Source organism: Pan paniscus, chromosome 12 (genome assembly GCF_029289425.2).
Source record: "Pan paniscus chromosome 12, NHGRI_mPanPan1-v2.0_pri, whole genome shotgun sequence".
NCBI lineage: Eukaryota > Metazoa > Chordata > Mammalia > Primates > Hominidae > Pan > Pan paniscus.
In genome coordinates this window covers 96,770,272-96,793,679 of record NC_073261.2, presented here as the reverse complement: position 1 = coordinate 96,793,679, position 23,408 = coordinate 96,770,272, and the positions used below count along the sequence as shown (strand labels likewise).

General features: G+C 44.2%; 1 protein-coding gene across 1 annotated transcript in view; it reads right to left on the bottom strand.

Moving 5' to 3' along the window:
* The window catches only part of ALK (ALK receptor tyrosine kinase), a 732,337-nt gene that overhangs the window by 522,477 nt on the left and 186,452 nt on the right, over positions 1-23,408 (bottom strand). The window contains exon 2 of the mRNA XM_003827145.4: positions 6,755-6,874. Coding sequence (XP_003827193.2) covers positions 6,755-6,874 — 120 coding nt within the window. The remainder of the gene's footprint in view (positions 1-6,754; positions 6,875-23,408) is intronic.

Genomic DNA, 23,408 nt, shown 5'->3' with positions numbered 1-23,408 from the left:
AATAACTCTCCATCCACTTCTCTCCTCAAAGCCAAGACCTGGGTTTACAGCTCTCTACTGGCCATCTTCACCTGGCTGTCTTGAAGGCATTTCAAATGTAACTTGATTACGGTGGATCTCACCACATTTCCTCCTCCGTCTAGATGTCTTGGTCAACATCTTTCCTTGCCAAATGTTTCTCTTCTCTGTTCCAGTCAATGACATCTTCATCCACTCAATTACTCAAGGTGGATTCTCCTGAATGGGAAACCAAGTGGTGCTCACCTTACATCCAGAATCTCTTCCAGATTCTCCTCCTTCCCTTTCTTTTCCATCCTATGCCTCATATATAGGACCATGCCCAACTCCTGAGCATTCTCAGAGTAACTGTCTCTCCAGCCTCACCCCAGGTCCTCTACAACCTTTGCCACAGAGCTTGACCTGTTCCCAAACACCTTTGCACATGCATCCCTTTTGTCCAGAACACTCTTCTCCTGACTCTCTGTGTTCCCTAGAGTCCAAGGTCCAGTTCAGCTGCCGCAGTCTCCAAAACATCTCCCTTCTTGAGTCCTCTACAGACCTGGTCCTCCCTCCTCTGTGTTCCTGGGCCTCTGTTACTGCATTTGTCAAAGAGCAGGTATGCTTACCTCTTCCCCCAGAGCTCCTTGAGGGAAGCAAATGTGTCCTATTTGTCTTTATCACTGACATGTCTAGAGCACAACTAAGCATACACTCGGCACTCCACGACTCTTGACATCCCTTCTCCCATTCTCTGTGTTGGTGGAGACGTGCTAAGGGGGAAATGATGCAGGCAGGGTGGGGGTTGTGGGAGGGCCTCTGAAGGGGGAAGTCAAGACTGAAGCAAGCACTAAGGAGCCACCTGCCCAGGGGTGAGAGCTGAACCCATGTCAACGGGAAAAAGAATAAATGAAAAGGCAGTCAGAGAGCCAAGGGCGACCCCTACTTTTGTGTCTTTCTCTCTCTTTCCTTGTGTGTCTCTCTCTGTCTCTGTCCCCTTCCCCTCATCATCTGTTTCCCCTTGTCAGTGTCTGTCCCACTTTGTGAAAAGTGTTTTGAATGGATCTTTTCTGACTTGTTTTTCTCACCTTTGTGTCACATGGTCATTCATTCTCTTATTATATTTTATTCTGACGTTTTTTCTTTCTGCATTTCCTTACTCAACTTGCCACCAACATAGAGATAAATTGTTCATATTTGTGAATGGCTCTATGTGTCTTTGTTTTAAAGAGATATGACCAAGAGGAGCATTTTAAACATGTCTCTCCTCGAAACACCTAAGCCAACTCCTTTATATTGAATTTCCATGGATTGAGTATATTGGCTCCCAGCAGGTCAGGGCCCTCCAGGTGATAGGTGATCCCTGATCCTTGGTCTTGTGTGACTGCCAGCATTACTGTCCCCTTTGGGACTCAGACTTTGTGGTGAATGCATGCAGAGATCTTTTGCTTATCAAGCTTGTAGATGAAAATACAGAGGCATGAGCTAGGAAAGAGCTTGACCCCCTAGCTCAGTGGAGCAAGGCTAGGAAGAGAACACAAAAAGACCTGGCCTGGAAGGGGCAGAGGAGTTGGTAAGGAAGCTTTCAGCCCTGACAACAGTCCACAAGGGAGCTGCTTTTCACTGACACCAGTGCTCCTGAGGACCAGAATGGCTGATCACAGCCAGCCACATTAAATATGTAATTTCAGAAATGCGATCAAACTGACTTCCTGCCAGAGCTATGAAGCAAATCCCATACAGAGCCAGAGGTCCTTTGTGCTTTCCATTTTTGATTCTGTGTTAGGCTGATTTTTTTTTTTTTTTTTGAGAGAGAGATATTTAATTTACCTAGTCTTTTCAATCAAAGAAATTGATACATTAACAGGATGGGTGGTGATGGTGGCAGTGGCAGGGAAAGTAATTAAAAAGTCTAATTTTTCTTTCTAAAAGCACCAGCCCCTGAACTGGATAGGTCTCCTTGGACTGGAAAGCAGACAAAGTTTGAATAGAACTTTTATTCAAATCTAACAATTATTTTGTTGTGCTTAGATGTTGGGATGTTGGGAAGAATATTTTCTTTTCCAGGAGCCACTGTTTTGGACATTAGGGGGCTGGATCAGCTTCTTAGGGCAGTCATAACAAAGTACCATCAACTGGGTGGCTTAAAATAATGGAAATTTATTTTCTCACAGTTTTGGAGGCCAAAAATTCAAAGTTAACATGTAGGCAGGGCCATGCTCTCTCTGAAGCACTAAAGAAGGATTTGTTCCAGGCCTTCCTCTTAGCTCCCAATGCTGCCCGCAATCCTTGGTGTTCCTTGGCTTGTAGACACATCACTCTAATTTCTGATTCCATAGTTACATGGTGTGCACACTATATGTGCCTGTGTTTTCTCTTCTTATAAGGACACCAATCATATTGGATTAAGGCCCATCCTAATCCAGTATGGTCTCATTTTTATTTGATTGCAAAGACTCTATTTCCAAATAAGGTCACATTCACAGGTATTAGGGCATTAGAACTTTAACAAAATTTTGTGGGGAGACACAAGTCAATCCCCAGGGACCATAGTCTGGGATGGGGAGGGAGGGTAGAGAAGACAAGACTACCTACAGTGCCAAGGGGATTCCACTCATGGTTAGAAAGGGTTGAATTACTTGGCCTGCCTGGGATAGTCTCCATTTGGTGATATCAAGTCTTGGTCCCATAGCTACCCAAGGTCTTAGACATCAGATTGATCATTTAGCTAAACACCAGGTCATCCAGGAAGTGGGCATGCTCTCCAGGCAGGGAAAGCTCATCTTTGAAATAACTTTGTGATATGATAGAAAGAGCACTCAGAGAGTCAGAAAGTCCAGGTTCATTCTTTTCTAATGGCTCACCTACTCCATAAAATGAAAGCACATTAATGAACTCCTTTGACCCTCGATTTGTATTTCCATAAAAATAAAATATAAAATAATTTTCATCTACTGCAATTTTATAACACAACTTAAATGAGAAAAGTGGGTGAAAAAGAGTTTTGCAATGTATCATGTTTTGTTTTTTTAAATAAATGAAAAGTCCCTTTCTCCTGCTCATATGGGCAGAACCTTTCATCGTCCTGTTTAAAAAGTTGATGTGATTCTTCCCATACCCAGAGTGGGCAAATATGATTTAAAGGTGGAAAGGATACCATCTGTCTCTGTGGCTCTAAAACTCAAGGTGATCAAAACTGCCTTTCAAAACCCCCGGTGGCCTCAATCTTTTAGCATCTGGTGCTACCTGATGGAACAGATTTTTATCTGAGTAGGTAGTTAGAGCCTAATCCTTTAGCCAAGCCTATAAATAAGTCTAAGGGCATGAGAGCTGATGATAAAAAGAAAAATAAAGTCTTTCTTTAGATGTCCTCCCTCTCAAAGCCTTAGGGGAGGAATGTGCAGCCCTCTGCTCGCTGATGATGAAATTAGTGGGCGCTCGTCATTCAACACAAAGGCAAGAAAGGACTGGAATCTGATGTCAAAAGCCACGGAAGAGAATATATTTTACACAGCATATTAGGCCCCAGTGCAAATTAGAAGAAATATGGGGAGCCTTCAAAAAGGTAGGTCAAACTTTTTCCTCAAGCAGATAATTACAGACTGGGGGTGAGTAAATCTTATTAGCCTCTTTCCACCTCGTCTCTTCTCATAAAACACTGGAAAGAAGAAAGCCATTCCAATTCAGAACTGGACAGCTCACCCAACAGAGGCCTAGCCTAGTGGTCATCAGGACACCTGCGGTCAGGTTGTTGATGCTCACTCTCACTCCCCCACCCTGACGACCTCCCACCAGGATACAGGTGAAGACAGCCAACCAAGCGTGGACTTCCATGATGGATTTGCAGAGACTTGGTGACTTCTCACTGTCTGAAGAACGATCCCTTCAGGCAGCAATTTTCCAGTCAAATTTATCTGCCCAAGTTTGAGGCCTTAAAATTAATGAAGTTGTTAACATTTCTTAAAATGTCTTTCACGGCAGTTGAAAGGTATGGATTTATCACCCAACTCGGCTGGCCTCTTTGATTCATAGACATGTGGGCTGAGCTCCCACCAACATCCTTAAGGGGACCAGACTCTTGGCCTTAGCTCTGTCTTTAGCTTGTTCTGCAGTGGGTCTTGGGGCAAGTCCTCAACATCTGTACTCTGAGGTCAGCCCACCGGGGACACTATGGCAGTGGGCTTAGCTGCCTATGGAATGATTTCTCTGTCCTGTGAGCAGTGAAAGGGAAGGGCCAACCCTTACCTGTCTTTATGTTTGCATCACTTCCCACATCAGGCACAGGGCCAAGCACACAGAGATGGTGATGGTGGTGGTAATGTCTTCATAAGTCTCAGCTGAATTAAATATGGCAGAAAGATGTAAAGCCTTTGGAATGCCCACCATAGTCAGTTAAGGAACCACCAATGAAGAATCAGCTCCTCCTTCCCCATAAATCAATAGCAACGATGGTGATGACTTGGGTACTCTTACCCAGAGCTTGGGCAGTAACTGCCAATGGTTTGGGTCCTCTACTCTGCCAAGAAGGGAAATCATGAGGATTCCAGACCACGAGGAGAGTTGGAAAGAGATCTTGAAAAACCTCCTGATCGATTCCTTTGCCCTAAGGTGGCATGCCATTTCACCCTCATTTTACAGATAAGGAGGATGAAGCTCAGGGAGCACCAAATGGTTTATCAGGGCCAAGCCATGGGTAGGAGGCAGCTTAATAAGCTTTCATGATTTTCTCCTTTTGACCTGCAACCTCTTACAAGATGCTCCACAGGGAACAAATATGTTGCCCTCTGCAGCATGGAGGGGGTAGATTTGCCCCTTGGGGCATTCTGCATTTTATAAAAATTGTCCCTCTGTAGAGATACTGAATGACTTTGGGAGCAAAATCAAAAATGTTACCTGAAGACCAGTTGTATCGCAAATCTGGTTACAAAGCATTAACAATGCAAAGATCCAGATTTCAATTATTTATAGATACTTGCCCTTATCATAAGATGACACTCAGTGTCTGGTTTAAATAAAAGCAGGAAGTAATTCTTATCTGGAATCTCCTGACGACCACTGATCTTTCTCTCCTGCAAGGGCTGCTTAAGAATCACAGGAAACATTCCAGCACAGAAGATAATTATAAACTGCCCTAGGGTTTTTGATGGATTTTTTTTAAGTTTAAAATATGGTACAGAAAGGTACAGTTAATATGAACCAAGAGCGTTATAGATGAGAGACAGCAGGCTTTGGACTGGAAGTTTTTCTATAGTGAGTGGAACATCTCTGTTAGGTGCATTTTAAATAGCTTAGGCCCAAGGGTATATAGACTGCATAGAAGAATAGGTAAATATGCCCAGAAGGGAATCTAGAACTCAGTGCCACACCAGGTTTATAAATACTTAATTGAATCAGGCCTGATGAATGAGTTTCATTCTGGAGGCCTTTTGCATTCATTCATCATAAATATGAGGCTGGTGTAAAAGTAAGTGTGGTTAATGCCATTGAAAGTAGCCATTGAAAGACTAATAAGGCTTTATGCATATCTTCCATGCGATAGAATAAAGTGGAAAGCAAAGCTTAGTGTCTGTCCTTATGGGGTTCACCCTAGAGGAGTTCAAGAGAATTAAAATGTTCATTGGAAATGCTTCTTCTCTCCTCTAAATCTTCTCATTGCAGAGACCCAGCTACTATGAGCTGTTAGAATGAGCACAGAGAAGGAGGAATCTTATACCATGTAAAGGCAGCCTCCTGAGGGCTGCTAGGACAGGACCTACCAGGCTGGGTAGGAGGCACCTGGGAGAAAAAATGAAAGTAGGGGAAGAACTCTGGCTTGGTAGCTGGAGAAGCCACTCTGTGTGATCCTATTAAACCTAGTTTCCGCATCTGTAAAAATGTAATTGGACCTGGTCTCTTCATGTCGGATGCTGTTGCAGAATCAAAAGAACCAAAATAATATCAAAGAACATGTTTGGGAAACTTTAAGGAGCTTCTTGACTGTAAGGGGCCCTGGAAGACCTGTGACGCTCATAATAATAATCCCTTCTTAAGAGACTGTGATTGTTGGCTGGGCACGGTGGCTCACTCCTGTAATCCCAGCACTTTAGAAGGCTGAGGCAGGCGGATCATGAGGTCAGGAGATCAAGACCATCCTGGCTAACACAGTAACACAGTCAAACCCCGTGTCTACCAAAAATACAAAAAAAAAAAAAAAAAAAAAAAATTAGCTGGGCATGGTGGTGGGAGCCTATAGTCCCAGCTACTCGGGAGGCTGAGGCAGGAGAATGGTGTGAACTCAGGAGGTGGAGCTTGCAGTGAGCCGAGATCGTGCCACTGCACTCCAGCCTGGGTGACAGAGCAAGACTCTGTCTCAAAAAAAAAAAAAAAAAAAAAGAGAGAGAGAGATTGTGATTGTTAGAAACACTGTGGGTTAGAACCAGAAAGCAAGCCACAGTCAAGATGCAAATAAGCATCTCCTCTAATGATTGATAAGGGGATGGCTGGAACACTATACACCATAAAGACTAAGTGGGAGGGATATGGCAGACACAAAGCCCTTGGCTCCCACCAGGATACAGAATGCAGCTAGAATGGCCTGGCTGGAATGGTCCATGGGGTTGAGCGTCACTGGGAGACAGAGGGCTCAGAAAGACTTCTTTTGCATATAGGGAGCTGAGGGAATGCCCTGGAGCACTATGAATCCCAAACTGAAACTCACAGAGTCCTTATTATGAGATAGTGATGGTGTATCTCAAGTAAATATTAAACATATACTTACCATATCGGCTGCGATGAGACAGGAAAGGGAAGGAGTCTTTCATTATCCAGGTGAGATTCCATGTAAAATAATCAGGAGAAGGAGAAGGCATGTTTGTTGGTGATTCCAAGGAGCTACGACCTGGACATAAAAACAAAGAAAACACTGATCCATGTGCTTGGGGTGTGTCTTTTAGCTGTCACTCAATATCAGTCAAAAATGAAGTTTATAAGGGGCTTTCATGACATCCATCGGGAAGATGAGGGGGAAAAAATTGAACCACCAGTAGACTGAGTTGACCTCAGGACCCTGATGTCCATTTTCTATCAAGGGCAGACAGATCTAAGAGGTCTGAATGTTCTGACCAAGGCCATGCTGAGGATCTCTGGGAGATGAACTAGAAGCCAGGGTACTTAATGGCTTGGTCTAAGAGTTCTATCCAAAGTCTATTCTGCCTATAATAATTTGTGCAGCTTTACAGAGAACTCCAATTCATCTCGTCCAGATAATGCCTCCATCCCTACTTTATGTTCTGACTTGTAACTTCCTCTAATGTTGTTTGCTTGGGTTATTGCCTTATCAATGAGAGGGCTGAAATTGCACTCTGAAGTTATGAGTTCTTAACAATTATGTTATTGTCAGGGTTGTGGGGGAAGCTAGGTGACCGGAGTTTTCCCAAAGCCAAGAGGCCAGAAAGCCAAAAGGATTAATGTTTCTGATTTGCATGACAGAAAGAAGGCTTGAAAGAAAAGCAGCAGAGAAGCATTATTCCTGTCCTTAGCAGCACCTCATGTGGATTTTGTGTGGTGAAAAGTCATTACAATATATCTACAAATCAAATGATCACACACTGCCTGATCTAACACAGTGCTTCCCAGAAAATCCCAAGCTCAATCACTATTTGCTAATGTTTTACGGCAGACAAAGCCTTTTTTGTTAAAGAAGGAAGGATTTGAGAATTAGTTCTCTTTCATAGATAGTGTGTCACAAGACTGAGTGCAGGGAGGAGGGAAGGAAGGAAATTAGCATTTCTTCTGTAGCTTCCCCGGAACAGACGCCATGCTGGACTCTTTACCTACATAATGTCACATGATATTCACCGTGGCTCTCTGAGATAGAAATGATCATCTCTATTTTACAGATGCATCAGCTGAGACCTAGAGAGGCAAGTGATGGAAGCAGGAACTGAGCCCAGGTTTGCCTCATATCAGCAGGCCATGTTCTATGGTGAATGGGCTGACCTGCTATTCTGGTGGTAACTGTTAACCCACTTGGAGGGACTTTGTGAAGAGGAAAAGGAGGAGAAGAGGAGAAGAAGAGAAAGTAGAAAAGGCAGGCAGCAGGAGTAGCAGAGGCATTTTCCCAGTCTGCCTGCTCTGCAGTTTCTTCCACATTACCCCCTGTACCAGCTCTTGCAGGTTCTGGTCTCCTACCTCTAACCCCCTTTTAGGATAAACCCCACTTCACACACTTGAAGGAAATCTCTGGCCTGGGTACCCATGGCAGTCTCTTGTTTCCAGACCCCTCCACTATTTTACCTGCAGGTGCTGCCCTTAGGCAATGCTTATTAAAGGCCCTTGTGCCCTGCAACTGGGACAGGATGGACATTCCATGGTCTCCTTCCTAAAAAAAATTTTAATCTCTGCTTTCCATAGCTCTGAGTTGGAAGTGCTGGCTCTTGGGTATCTAGGAAAGAATTTTGACTTTTCTCTTATATTTGGTCTACAGAGATTAGAACTGAATTGATTTGTGCCAGGTACATCTTTCTGCAGCATTTCTGCAAAACAGCTCAGAGGAAATGCACTGAAAGGGGTGAGAGTCTGTGTTTGTGAGTTGCAGAGAGAAGCCATCTCATTTCACCTGCACATCAACTCTGTTTCGTAGATAGGCAATGGGGCTCAGAGAAGTGAATGCAAAGCCACGTAGGGTTACTTTGGGTGGGGTTAAGTTTATTAGCCTTTTAAAAAATTAGTATGTATCGAGCACATATGGACCGGGTATGATGCTAAGTGCTTTAAATGTGTGATTTTGTTTACTTCTTACAGTAACCTTGTGAATACGTTTATTTGTCCTCATTTTGCAGCTGAGGAAATTGAGGCATAAAGAGGTTAGTTACCTTGACTACAGCCACACAGCCAGCAGGAGACAGGAAATCAGGGTCAAAAGACTAGATCAACTGACACTGAAGTCCAAGCCCCTTTCACCACTCTGCACAGGCCACAGACTGGTGCAGGGTGGTCCTCGGCTCTCCACAGGGCCTGGCAGGGCCCCCACGGCACAATGGCTGAGGTCAGAGGCCACCACTGAGCATGCTTCAGAATAGGGCAAGTGGGAAGGGTCTGGGAAGACTCGGACAATCAATCTCCATGTGAATAAAAATTCACTTAGACTCTAGGTCTGAGTCATTGGCTAATCTCAAATTTTAAGTAGCTTTGAAGTGACAGGAAGACTAAGCCTAGGTTATACTTTCCTGTTTCTAAGTGATGTCATTTTTCTGAACCATTCAGTTTGGGAATGATATTAACTTCTTCCTGGATGTGAGGAACCAAGCAGATGGGGCTAGACTTCAGGGAGCACTTATGAATCTGTGAATGGGTACAGAATGGCAGATAACTTTAATATGAATGGGGGCCAGATAATATATTCAGGGGTTAAAAAAAAGGAAAGCTTTCAAAAGGAAGGGCTCTGAGGGCTGGGTCATGACCCAGCAAGGTAATATGGACATCACTGTGGGCCATCTCTTCAGAAGCATGAGCTTAAAGCCTTTTATATCACAAAACACCAATAACTTGCCAGGCACCCACAGGGTTGAATATCACAGGGTTGAAAAAAAGCAGAAAGTCTTATCTTGTCCTTACAGGAACTCCTAGAATTTCTTCCAGCCAGTGGGCTCACAGGGTCTCCAATCTTACCCCTGAGAGTAGGGAGTGCAAGTGATAAGGCGGATGAGGCTAGGGAGCTAATGTGGGGGTCAGCCAAAAGGCTGAGCCTCCCCACCTGAAAAGTCAAGGATCAAGGAAAGCAAAGCCCACGTGAACGCAGTTGTTTTCCAAAATCGGAAGCATTGGAACAGAAATGAGTGCTAGTCAAAGTTCATAGAATACACATCAATGTAGAATACAAAGAACAAAATACTTCTGCATTTAACAAGTACAGGGTCAAGACACTGTCTGTTCCCATCAAGCTCTTTACCCTTGCCCTACCCAACCACTGTAGAGAAGGACTTTCTAGCAGAAAGAGAAGCCATGCCATCAGAAGCAATTCGTTTAAGCTAGAGAAAGCCTTGTCTTTTCAGGGTTGCACTCTGAAAATATGAGGATCCAGAGTGAAATGGGCCTCATCAATGCAGATATATGGGTGAAGGTATGAATGCAGACCAACTGGCTCAAGTAGAGTGACTCTTGGACCTTGGGAGATGAAACGTAGAGGAGAAAGGAGTGGGGAAATAGGAGCAGGAGCTTCTAGGTGCCCAAGTGAGGCAGACAAGTGAAGGCCTGAAGAGAAATGAGGAAGAAATGTACCTGGACTGAAGGCATTATTGATTTGCTAGCAATACAATTGTTGTTGTTTTTCTGATGATTTCTTAAGCCCTTTCTAGGCACTGCAGGGTATCAAGGCAGAGTGAAAACCTCAAGCTCTTGATACGCTGAATTTTTCACTGTGTATCATCCCCCTAATGTCCTCAGCTTCAGCTCCAGGGCTCATCTCTATCATAATTCCATTTCACACAATCTCAACTCCTTTGCCTCTTTCTTTACAATTATCCTGGAGCAGGTGGATGTGGTAGTGGGAGAAGACGGGTGGAGGAACACACAACAGTGCTGACAGGCCTCATTTTAAATTCATCACCAGAAACCTCAAGACCCTCAGGTGGCCCGGGAATCCCATTGCCTTCCCTGACTAACTCAGTTCACTCTCTCTCTTTCCAATACAACTAGTTCAAACTTCCTCTTAAGTTCTCAAAACTCCAATTCCCCATATGCTTCCACATTCTCAGTGAATGAATTTGTTTCTTAGCTTATTGAGAAAAGAGAAGTGATCTACCCACTTACATGTATCAGTGCCTTCTCTTCTGTTGTAAAGGATAACAGTCTACACTCTTAAACAGTGCCAGCCTCTTCACTTAGGTGCTAGTCTCGTCTCTTCTCAAGGGATCTGCTGTTACAATGGTCCTGCATCAACAATTTTCCCTCTCTACCAAGTCAGTCACACAAACATACACCATCTTACAAAGAAAGAAAAAGCTTCTTTGACTGCCACACTCTTCTCCAGCCATTGTCCTTTTACTCTGCTCTTCTTTACAGCTAAATCTATTAAAAGATTTTCTTTGCTCCTGTCTCCACCTTCTTCTTCCCATGTTCTCTTAAATCCAACAAAATCTAGATTGTCTTCACTACTCCACCTCAAGGTCGCCAACGACCCTAGGCTGCAGATACACTGAACAACTCTAGGTCTTTGTTTCACTGGACCCCTCAGCAGCATTTGCCCCTGCAATCACTCCCTGCTTCTTGGATTTTTCACATCCTGGTCACCACATAGTCTTTGGTTGCCTCCTGCTTCAGTGGGAAGATCCTCTTTATTCTTCTTTGCCAGGTCTTCCTTATTTTCCAAACTGTAGAGGAGGAAACGTCTCCTTTTCCGGCAGCACTTGCTTAGGAACTGTCATGGCTGAGTATTATATTTTATCCCACTGGTTCTAACCAGCTGATGATCAATAAATTTCAAGTGACTGCGGGACACCAGACCCTTCCTGTACATAACTGAAGACTCTTTGCTGACCAATGAAGATAACTTGTTTACCCATGCTCACACAAACCTACACATTCATTCATTCTCTTTAGTTCAAAGAACCGATTTTCAACTCCAAATAACCAGAACCACATTGTAGCCTTCTTTGTAAGACTTTAAAAACTCTGACTTTTCTTACTTGGAAAACCATACAGTGAATTTCTCCTTGCCCGACATGTAAGTAAGCTTGTCATAAAAAACAACTCTGTGGGATCTTTATTTTATTATTTGACAGTTGTTAAAAGTTGAAGAACTTGGGAATTTTCTGCATCTAAACTCTCTCTCAAAGTGATCTTACCCAGTTTCATGGCTCTAAATATCATCCACATACTACTGTTACCAAATTTGTGTCTTCAGCCCAATCTCTCCCCTGAACAACAGAATACACATCCAACTGCCTGCTCAAAATCTCCACTTTATTGCCCAATAAGCATCTGAAACTTACCATGAGCAAGCCAAAAACCTGAACTCCCTTCCCCTAAACCCCAGGTATTCCCCATTTCAGAAAGTGTTACCAATACTCGCCTGGTTGCTTGGGCCAAAAACCAATGAGGAATCCTTAACTTCTTCCTTTTATTCACACCCCACATCAATTCATCGGCAAATCTTGATGGCTCTACCTGAATTTTATCCCTTCTCATCTTTTCCCATCTCGCACCTCTCCATTATTGCTATGAGCTCCCAGAGGGCCCCCCTTCAGTCTGTTCTCTATGTGGCAGTTAGATTGACACTGCAGCCCCTGAAATAGCTTTCAAATTTCTTGCCATAGCCTAGCCCCTAAAGGCCCCACAGGATCTGGCTCCTGATTCTGTCTCTAACCTCATTTGCAACCATTTTCCCTCATTGCTGGAGCTCAGTCCCACAGGTCTCCTTGCTCTTCCCCAAACTCACCAAGCACATTCCCACCCCAGGGCCTTTGCACTGGCAGTTCTCTCAGCCGAGGAAGCTCCTCCTACTCAGAGGTACATGGCCACTCCCTCTCTCTGTCCAAGTCCCTGTCCGTAGGTCAACTTCCCAGAAAGAATTTCCCTGGTCATCCTGCTGAGAGACAACTCATTGTAAGCCACTCCCATCCCTTTGCCCTATTTCTTACACATATATGTGTTCTGTATATTGGTTTATTCATTGTGTACCTCCTGCACTAGTCACTGCTATGTCTCCATGCCTGGCACACAGCAGGCACTCAATAAATATTTGTCAAATAAATGAAATCAGCGCCCTGGAGGAAGGTATTATCTCTGGCACTTATTAGCTGTTAACTTCAGGCTAAGCACACACTCTGCCAAACCTCAATTTTCTGAAAACGATGACGAGAATAAGAATAGGGCATATTCTAAAAATTCTCAGGGTTTTGTAAGGGCCACATGAGATAATGTGTGCATGACACAGTCTTTCAATATCAGTCATATCATTCTTAAAATTGTATGCTCCTATCTCTGTTTTAGAATCCAAAATGAGTGGGAGTCTTGGTCTCTTTTCTATATTTAGATCATCTTGTGTCAATAATTACAACGTCCAGAAATCAAAAGTGCTCCGAGAGAGCTGCTTCGCTATTATTCACTAGTTAATCATTAACTTTGTCAAATGTACATGATCACAACTACCCAAATTGCAGCCAATTGGCACTGTGTATTTCCAATCTTTATTTTTACATGTCTCACTGCATGTCTATTTATTCCTAAGCCAATGAACATAATATAATAAATATATCATACTTGTGTCAGTATAAATAATGAAGAGCTATGCATGTGCGATGGTTATTTACATGAATGCCCCAGGCTCACTGGCAAGCATGTTTTACAAACCTACATCAATAAAATGTAACAAATGCTCCTATTCTAAATGCTCTTTGGAACAGTTCCTACCTTGCCTGTACACGTTTTACTTATTTATTTTCCTTCCAACAATAAAACAATCAGTGACAGTCTGCTTGTTTTTTCCCTGTTATTTGAAAACACACTTAATAATGCATTCTTTTACAATGATTTTGTGTCACACAAAGCAAAGCTTAATGTGGCCAAATAAATAGTGGTCTGGATGTCAAATCAGGCACAGCTCTCAGAGAGTACAGGGCAGGCCTGTTTTTGGGACTGGCAGCCCAGGGGAAATGGTTTGGGTATTCACTAGGCTGAGCCTGCACCTGTTCAGCAAAAGAAACCTCAGTAAATTTACATGACTCCTAGAGTTAGCGGTGATGGGCGATGTTGTTAATTTAGTCTGAAAAACAGAGATGTGATTTCAGAGAAAGGAGAGAGTTTGCAGATGCACCATTTGTCCTAAACATATAGCCCTCCCCATACCTTCTCTAGGCCTGGAAAATGAGTGGTTTGAACTCACTGCTCGCTAAGGTCCTCTCTGGTTCATACATATTTGTTTCTCTATGGTTTGCTTTCACATTTTCTTCCAGCTGGCTCATTCAGAAGGGAGCTATTAGTGTCAAGGGCGGAATTTGGATGGAATTAAACAGCTCCCACTCCACCTTACCTTTCTCTAAGTCCCATCCCATCCTGCCAGAGAAGTTTGTGCTCTTTCTTAGTAGCTCAAATATTGAAGCAAAAATTACTCTCCCATAATATTCTTTTGTACTGTCAAAAGTTATAGCTTCAGCATGCATTTCCTGCCTCCCCAAGAGGACCCATGTATAACTTTTGTGTTCACTCAATGGTGAAGGACCTCTGCCAGCCAATGAAAGCATGTACCCCTTCCCAAGGCACAACAGTGAGGAATATTAATGAAGGAAATTGTTAGCATGGTGCCTACCCTTAGGGATTTGGTTACCTTCAGGCTATCCTATACCAAAAAAAAAAAAAAAAAAGGAATCACAAAGAGGTTGCTCCAGAATGGCTAAAGCGTGTAAATCTGGAGCCCAAACACTCTGGCCACTGTTTGCCTTTTCAGCCTTATTTCCCATTCAGAATCCTTCCTTTCACATTCTATCCCATTACTCCTTAGTCTCCAAACTTACGCCCAAGCTAATCTCTGCCTAGAACATCCTTCTCCACCCCCTGCTTTCCTAAATCCTACCCCTTCTTAAAGGCCCAGCTCAAATCCCTCCTCCTCAAGGTCCCTGTCTTCCCTGAGCTGGACACCAAAGCAGTTGAGCTGGGATTCGGGTTGTGCCAGAACAAAACCTGAACTTGGGCCCTGACCTCCTTAACCACTTAGGATAGTGGTGTTGAGGCCATTCAACAAACATGTTAATGACGATGGATTGTAATTGCATATTAATTTCACTCACACAACTTAAGTTTCAGGTCTGTTGTTTATGTTGATTTTTCTTTTTTTCGCTCATTGATTTAGAAAAAATTAGGAAAAGCATTTCACAGTGGCTGTTTTTGGTTTGGTGTCATGTAGGACATGCTTTGCAGGGGCAGGGGCAGATCAAGACATGGACCTATTTCATCAGTTGAGCTACCACATCTATGCAGGTACTAGTGACTCATAATTCATGGCCAAAGTCCTATAACGAAGGCCATGTGACAGCTGATGCCTCCTCTTCAGAACCTGTATCTCTCAGAATTTGATAGTTCCAGGTCACTCACTGCATTTTCACCTTTCCAGACATGATTTCAGCATCCCAAGCAAGCAGCTCCTGACTCATCCATGAGTGTCACAATGTCTCCTTTGGCCCTGAACCCCTGCTGCAGGTGTGCTTGGTCACTGGCCCTACCTAACTGGCCAAGGTGGACTCACACTGGCTTTTGGTAGCTGTGGAAGACTAATGGGCATTTTTATTTTACTAATCCAAGACAGCAAATATCACTCTCCAGGTGGCCTGATTCTTAACACACCCGCACTCCCTACCCCCGGAAGACCTGAGTGCTTCCATTAGCAGGGCAACATGACTATCTGTTTGGGTCCATTTCTGTGGTTTGCTTGTACTCTACTCTTTATGAAATTTACTCCACTGTGATCTTAAGCCTATTTTCTCCCCCCAAAATATGTTGACTAGAATAATAATCAAAAGGAAGGCTTTGAACTGCCATCAGGCCTTTCATCTTGTGATCTCAGAGAGCTTTACCAAGCACTAAATAATTAACATACTGAAAGCGATACAAAGACACAAAGACACAAAGACAGGGCAGCCTGGAAAATCAAGTCCATCAACAAAAGACCTTTTTATTTTGGAGTGAGAGAGTCCTGGTAAGGATAATTACCCACCAGCAGGCCCAGGAGTCTCCAGACATGTTAGACAAGAGGCTACAAACTATCCAAGAACAACTGGCTCTTCTCTTGACCTGATGTTTCAAGTTGGGAAGTAACGGTTACCAGGATGACTCCTGAAATCATGCAGTGAGTGCCCTGGGGAGAGTGTGACCCACTTTCACAGGAAGAAGGGAGCTCCAGCGTGGAAGAGTGGATTGCAACTGTGTGCACATTCACCATGACTTAGGGCTCCCTGATGCCTTTCAGAGGCATCTGCTTTTGTGATCCTTACAACAACTTTGGTAGTTGACCTCTTTTACAGATGAAAAGATTGAGGCTCGGAAAGCACAAATGCCCAAGGTCACATTGCCAGTGAGTACTAGGATAGGATGTATGACTGCAGACCTCTGATGTGTGGACCAGCTAGGAATGCCACTCTACAGTACAAATCCCTTGCAGGTGATGATTCTCCTGGGGAACAGGGGTTGGGAATTAAATACAGAAGAAAGAAACTGACCAGGTCAGAGATGCTTGCTGCATTCTCCTAACTGAGGACAATAGATCCCTTTGGGTCAACCAGGAAGTCGACCTAGAAACACACACCTTCCATCAGGGCAGCTGGCTCTGTGGGGCCTCAGGCTCAGCCACGACTGTTTCCATGGCAACCACCACAAAGCCTGATGCCTGCATCCTTGAAATTGGTCCTTGGCTTGTCCAAGGGAAGATGCTTAGGGTGAGGGGAAGAAGAGGGACAAAACACTTTCTCCTAACTTCCAGACCTTTCAATCCCTCTTTATCTACTTGTCACCCCTGTCATTTCAGGATAAAGACCCTATCCTCTAAGAAGCACCAGCTCCAGATGCCACATTACTCAGCACAAAGGCCCCTCACCATGACTGAACTCATTTCCAGAGATAGGCTGATGTGCTAGAGAACTGTGTTCTCAGATACAGCAGTGTTACTGCGTGACCTTGGGTAAGCTGCTTAACCTTTTTCAAGTTTTGTTTCTCTGCATGTAAAACAGAACTCATCATGCTTTCCCAGCCAACTTTTAGGATGCTCAGAGAATTAATGAGACAGTATCTACAAAGCCCTCAGGCTCTTTTGAAGAAAGGTACACTAGAAATCCTTGTGCTTTTACTAAGGGGTATTGGCATGATGCTATATTTTAAATCACTCTTCACCTGTATTACTAAAATAAACTCAGCCTTTATTAAAATAGATAGGCCAACAGCCTGATTGGCTTCATTCTACTCTGGCGCTATGTCACCTTTGTTGCTTCCATTCATCTTGCACTGTTAACAATGGTGATCAATGTTACCCTTGGCCTCATGCAGAGACTCAGAGTGGGGGAGCTGGGAGGGGCCATGAAGACTATTTATCTGTGTCTTCCTATCACACATGTGAGGAAGCTGAAACACAGGAAGGAAAAATGCTTCACTCGAAGTCATCTCGTTAGTGAAAAAAATCACGAAATATGATCTTCTGTGCCCCCATTCTATGCCTCACCCACCACAGGAGAAGGTAGCAAAGAAAGGAGGAGAGAGAAGAAATAGGGAGACATGTTTTTGTTCTTTAAACCTTTAAGCTGCAATACTCTGGGATGTTTTAAAAAAAAAAACTCACTGAGAAAGAAACCAATACTTGATGTGTGCCTATTACACATGGTGCCCAGCACCACACTGGGGGCTTTATAATCATTGCCCCACAAATCCCACAATTTTCTGAGTGGGGATTATTATTACCATTTTCAAAAGCAGGAACTGAGGCTCAGAGAGGTTGAGTAACTTGTCCAAGGTTCTGGAGCCAAAAGGGATGGAGCTAAGATTAATTCATTAATTCCATTCATACTTCCTGAGTATCTCCTATGTGCTGAGCTCTGCCCTTGGCAGTTGGGCTGCATTCGTGAGCAGAAACCCACACTACCCTCTTAGAGCTTCCAGGCTGAGGAGCTTAGAGTGTGGAAGGCAGCAGACAGCCATCCAACAACCTCTCAAGTCCTTTTGACATCTTGATGTTGTTATCCATTGTGAAGGAGACAGACACAACCCTATGAGAACGTATGATGAGGGATCTGACTTCATTACGAGAGGCAGGGGAAGATTACCTGAGAAGCTGATGCTTGCGCTGAGGCCCTTAACCAGATGAGTAGAGTTAACTAGTTAAAGGGAGTGGGGTAGGGTGGGAGGCTGGAGAAGGCAGGGGTCTATTCGAACTCAAGTCTCTCAGAACGGAGCGCCAGCTCCTTATTTGCCACCAAGAAAGGTGAGGCATTATAGAGGAACCTTGATGGATGGCCCAATCACACTGCTACTGTCCAGCAAAGAACCGCTTGGAGATGACATTGATTGCAATCGAGAACAAGGACAGGGAATGAAACACAGCAGAAGGAGTGACCAGTTCATAGATGCCTGCTGCCTTCTCCTGACTAAGGATGACAGATCCCTCCAGATCAACCTAGAAGGCCATCTAAAACTGCTACCTAAAATGGCTCTGCCCTGTAACAGGACTGACCTGACTTGCCAGGGACCCTCCTGCCTTTTCTCGGATGCTCAGTCTGTTGGCCAACTTTCCTGCAGGGAAGAGGCCTGGAACCCAGCCACTAAACCTCAGCCTCCCCTCGCTCTGAAACCTGAATTACCTTCTGGAAAAGTGAAGGGTTGAATCTGCCCCAGGAACTCTTCTTGCAGCCATCTGGGTCACGGATAAGCCCTGGCTTGCTCTCCTTGCCCTCTCCCATGGCCAGGGCCAGCAAGGTCAGAGCCTCTCTCTTTATTTTGCTTTAAAAATGAGGTGAAGAGAGGCAAAGAGGGAGGGGAGAGCAGGGAGAGAGAGAAAAGAAGAGAGAGGAAGGAGAAGGAAGAGATGGCAAGGAGACGCCTGTTAAGCAATGGAGCTGCAACAAAGAAGGGAAGAAACGTGGTGGGGGAAAGAGAAATCATCTGATATTTTTTCACTATCTGGAAGTTACTGGGAGAAAGTTATTCAAGTACCACTGTAAAAAGGCCATAAAACACCTTGGGGAAAACATGAAAGTCACGCTGCCACCATACAGATGAGCACCCTGGAATTAGCTGCCAGAGCGATGTCTAAAAAGAGGAAATTCAATGGCCCACATTGCAGCCTCCTCCCCACTCCCTCCCAGCTCCCACCCCCTCCAAATCGCCTGGCTCTAAAGGCAGAGGCAGTAATTTGGAGCTGGCAAGTGTGAAGGAATGTGGAAGCTGTTATTTGCCTTCATGCAGCACATCCTGAGTGCAACTTTTAGAATATAATTTAAAATACACTTTCGGTTTTACTATAGAAAATCTGAAAAAAAAATCAAGAAGGTCTAAAGGAGAAAATAAATATCACCCATACCTCCAGCACCCAGAGAAGCCAGTGTTAACATTTTATTGCATATTGGTTTGTGACTTGGTTTTCACTCACTTAACAAGACAGCACTTGGCTGAAAAGTATATCGAGGAGAAGGGAAGGAGAGAATTCCTCTGCACCCATGAGATTTGTCTGCAGGGCAGAGAAGGTAAGTCGTCCTATTAAACCACCAAAGCAGCTTGCACCCTGGCACACAGATGCTGAAATTATGGCAACTCGGGATCCCCTCGCCCCTGGGCAAGAACCTGCCATTCAATGTGGCACAAGCTCCGAGAAAGCAAAGGCTGTCCTTAGGAAGGGCAGGGATTTGGGAGATGCTGGGATGTGAGTGCAGGATAGACCAGGAGGAGGCAGATACACTAGTGTGTATCCTCAGCACAAGTAGACAGAGGGGTAAGCAGATTCTGCTCTGGTAGGTACCTTGCAGAAGTCATAAGAAGCAAAGACTATACAGAATTATAGTGTTATGTAAGTGCTTGAACCTAAATAGTAGGTACAGTACATTGATTTTATGACTTGGAAAGGCTAAAAAAAGTGGAATTCCACCTCATTTTCAAAGGAACAGCCAATGAAAGTAAACTAGAGATAGAGGGATAGAGTTCTATCTCTGTGGCCAATGACACACCCCACAAATACATGGACTCCCAAAGCCCTTTCATTTAAGCCTTTGATCCTCATAAAGGTTTAATAAGATAAGAAAAACAAATCCCAACTTACACAAGAGGAAAACAAAAAATCAGAGAGGCTAAGCCAGTGCTTCCTCACCTTTTTTCATATCATGACACACAGAGAAAATATTTATATGATCCACTGGAGTAAAGAGTTAAGGTTGCTTGCAGTGAAAGGCAACTGGCCCAAGGGCTTCTGCCACTCCTGGTCTGGCCTAGCCTCCCAGTGTGCTGACAGGCTCCATAGGTCAGTGTCTCTGCACACCTGTTGGCCAGCACACATGGGACCACAGCTCACTGCTGGAGAAGGAAGCTCTGGGTCAGGAGATGTGGCCACAATCACACAATGAGAAGAGCAAGATGAACTGTCACCCTGCATCTTGCCCCAGGGACATGTCTACATGACGATAGAGATGTTGGCCTCAGAAAGTTCCCAGTGCTTGTCGCCAACACTGTGTCATCACTCAAACAAAGCAGGTGGCATGGGTGAGTAAGGGTTTTGAAGGTTGATCTGAGAGCGCCTCAGAAAGTTTCCTTAAAGCATTTGTAACTGTCAAGAGGCTTCCCTAAAGAAAAGGGGTAAAACTTGGCTCCTATCTCTACTCTGGGAAATTCAGAAAATAATTTCACAGGATGGTTACTGAATGGCCAAAAAGTAATGATTACAAATGACTGAGTTAAACTGCTGTGTGTAGCCTCATCTGTCATCATACGAGCGTCTTATCAGAAGTCCCATCAGGATTAGGGGCTCATCATGACTGGTGACATTTGCTGGCCAAGATGGCTTGGCTCCTTCCATGTCCCCTTCAATCATGGTGGCAGAAGCCTTCCAAGGTTTGAGCATAAACTTGGAGAAACTGCTTTTGGCAATGACTCCAGGAGCGGCTTTCAAGATAATGGACTCTTTTTCTGCAAGTGGCACTCTGTCTTCCCAAGACTTCCTGGGTCTTGCTGTCACTGGAGATTCTGGGCAGCATTGGGACAGGGCGAGCTGCTGGCAACAGGTATAACAGAAACTAAACCTTCCGGCCTGCTCAATTAATGATTTTATTAGATACAGGTAGGTCACACTCAGGCAGCACTTACACAACATTAAACCTCTGGATGGAAAATGAAAATATTTCCTCAAATCCTGTAATATCTCCAAATGTAAACCAAAGATATATATTTTCATTAGGACAATAGCAATTTGGCCCAAGAGAAGCAGTCAGGACTAAGCATTAAAGATATTTGGAGCAGGTGAATGAACCATGGGCTAATTGGATAATACTACATCTATCTCTTATAATTGTGGACCAAGAGCACCCCTGACTCCTTGGGAGGTTCTGTCAGTGACCTGTAAAGGTGTTGTAGGAAGGTGAGGTCAATTCCCTATTAATTTCTCATACTCAGCAGTGGGAGGGGAAGAGAGGAGAGTCCTCCCTTTGCCCTGGGCCTCGCACACTGGGTAAACCCTGGTCATTTGTACAGCATGCATCCAGAGACTTCTGGAATCCTCATCTTCAAGAATATTGCTGTAACATATCATTACCTCCATCAAATGCATTGCTACAATAGGGAGAAAACAATAAATCATTCACTAAGTGACTCAACCAAAACCAGCCTCATAGCATGAGATTTTTCAAATTCTTATCTCAGCAAAATGACAATTTATTACATATCACGTAATTTGGGGTCGCTTGCAAATAGTAGAAAGTGTGACTATTAAATCTGCCACTACCAAGAAACTGCTGTAGTCAGAATATGAGAGAGAAATAAAACAAGATGCAAAAGTGACTTTTCCACCTACTCTGGGGTCCCAGACTCTGAAATGGGCAGGGGGAGCCAAGAACTATTGTCACAAACTCCAGAAGTTCCAGCCATGGCTTCCTCACTGCCCACACTTGTAGAACTGTGTGGTTTTCCTGCCTGAGGTAAATAGCAATTATATCTATACTAGGTTTAACTCACCCTTGGGGTGAAAAAGACTTGAGGAAGATGTGTTTATGGGTTGTTGACTGTTAGGGAGAACTGTGGACTGAATGTTTATGGTTCCCCCAAAATTCACATGTCAAAACCCACTCACCAGTGTGATGGTATTAGGAGGTGAGGCCTTTGAGAGGTAGGGCTTTTGGCAGAGCTCTCATAAATGGGATTAGTGCCCACAGAAAAGAGGCCCAAAAGAGAACCCTCACCCCTTCCACCATGTGAGGACACAGCAGGAAGGCACTGCTCGTGAATCAGGAAACAGGCCCTCACCAGACACTCAATCTGCTGGCACCTTGATCTTGCACTTCCCAATCTCTAGGACTGTGAACAATAAACTTCTGTTGTTTTTAAGCTACCTAGTCTATAGGTTTTTTTTTTTTTTTAAGCAGCCTGAATAGACTAAGGGAGACCCCAAAGATAAAGACTTTTGAGTTCCTGACCTTCATGAATTGATATAAGTGGAGTGAATATAAGACCAACAGAGAGAAGCACTAGAACATGAAGCAGCCTTCCAGGGGGTTGGAAGGAGGCTAGGAAATAAGTAGAAGGAAATCCACTCTGAGCAAATAGAAAACATGACACCCAAGAGGAAGATACACAATTGGCTAGTGGGGCACTCTCCCTGAAAGTGGGGCACTAGGAACAAGAGTAACCTAGCCATTCTCCCTGGAAGTCATACATGAAGTAAAGCAGGATCAGGATCTGCTGGTATCACCCAGCAGAATGAAATGGCAGCCAGGTCTTCTTATAGCTTTGAAATGTCCTTGTTTAATAGAGATCTGTGGCAAGAGATATGGAATTTATGAAAGGGGCTGCAAACTAGATTAAGGGAAAAGGAGGCCAGATGGGGAATCCCAGATGGTACCATGTTGTCTTGGAGTTGAGATCATGGGTTTAGATGTCAGGCTGGCCTGAACTCAACTCACAGTTCAAACACTTACTAGCACCTACGTGACCTCAGGCAAACTATTTAACTTCTTCACACTTCACTTTCCTGTTCTGTGACATGGGAATAATAGAAGCAATCTTACATGCTTGCCTTGAAGATGCCATAAGAGAGTGCTTATGAAGCACTTAGCACAATGCCTAGCTAGAGTAAGTGTTCAGTCAATGTGATTTATATTATTATTATAGAAAATAAAATGCTGGGCAAAATGTGGGCCCAGCCATTGAGAGTTCTGAGTTTTAAAACTTCAGGGAAGAGTCATGTGATCCCTATGAGGGAAACATACACTTTGTAGACAGGAGGGGAAGATCTGCAATCCAGACACACCCACGGGGATCCGGCAGGTTTTCAGGGCTGTGCAGGCAGCAACAGGAGGGGTTGGAGGAGCTGTCTTGGAAAAAAGTGGCCATGGGAGATTGGACTTGCTGAGCCTGTGGCCTGTAGATCCTGGCAGACCACCACTGATCAACATCAGAGGGGCCAACAGTAGATGGCCTGAACTTGGAGTTGCTTGTAATGCTTACAAAAGCTGTCAGTCTGGGAGCCAGCAAAGCATACATCAGTTTCCCAAGGTGAGAACTGAGGCATGGAAAAACAAGTTAGCGGCCCAATGAGAGGACTTGGAGAACAAGCAGCAGGAAAGGGCAGAGATCCAACACTGGGCCCAGGACTCAGCCTCCTTCTAGCCATGTGTCCAAGATTCATTGACTTGGCAATTGTGCAATCTGTGCTGTTTATATTCATTATCCCTCAACCATGTTCAAGTTCCAAGAAAAGGTGCTGC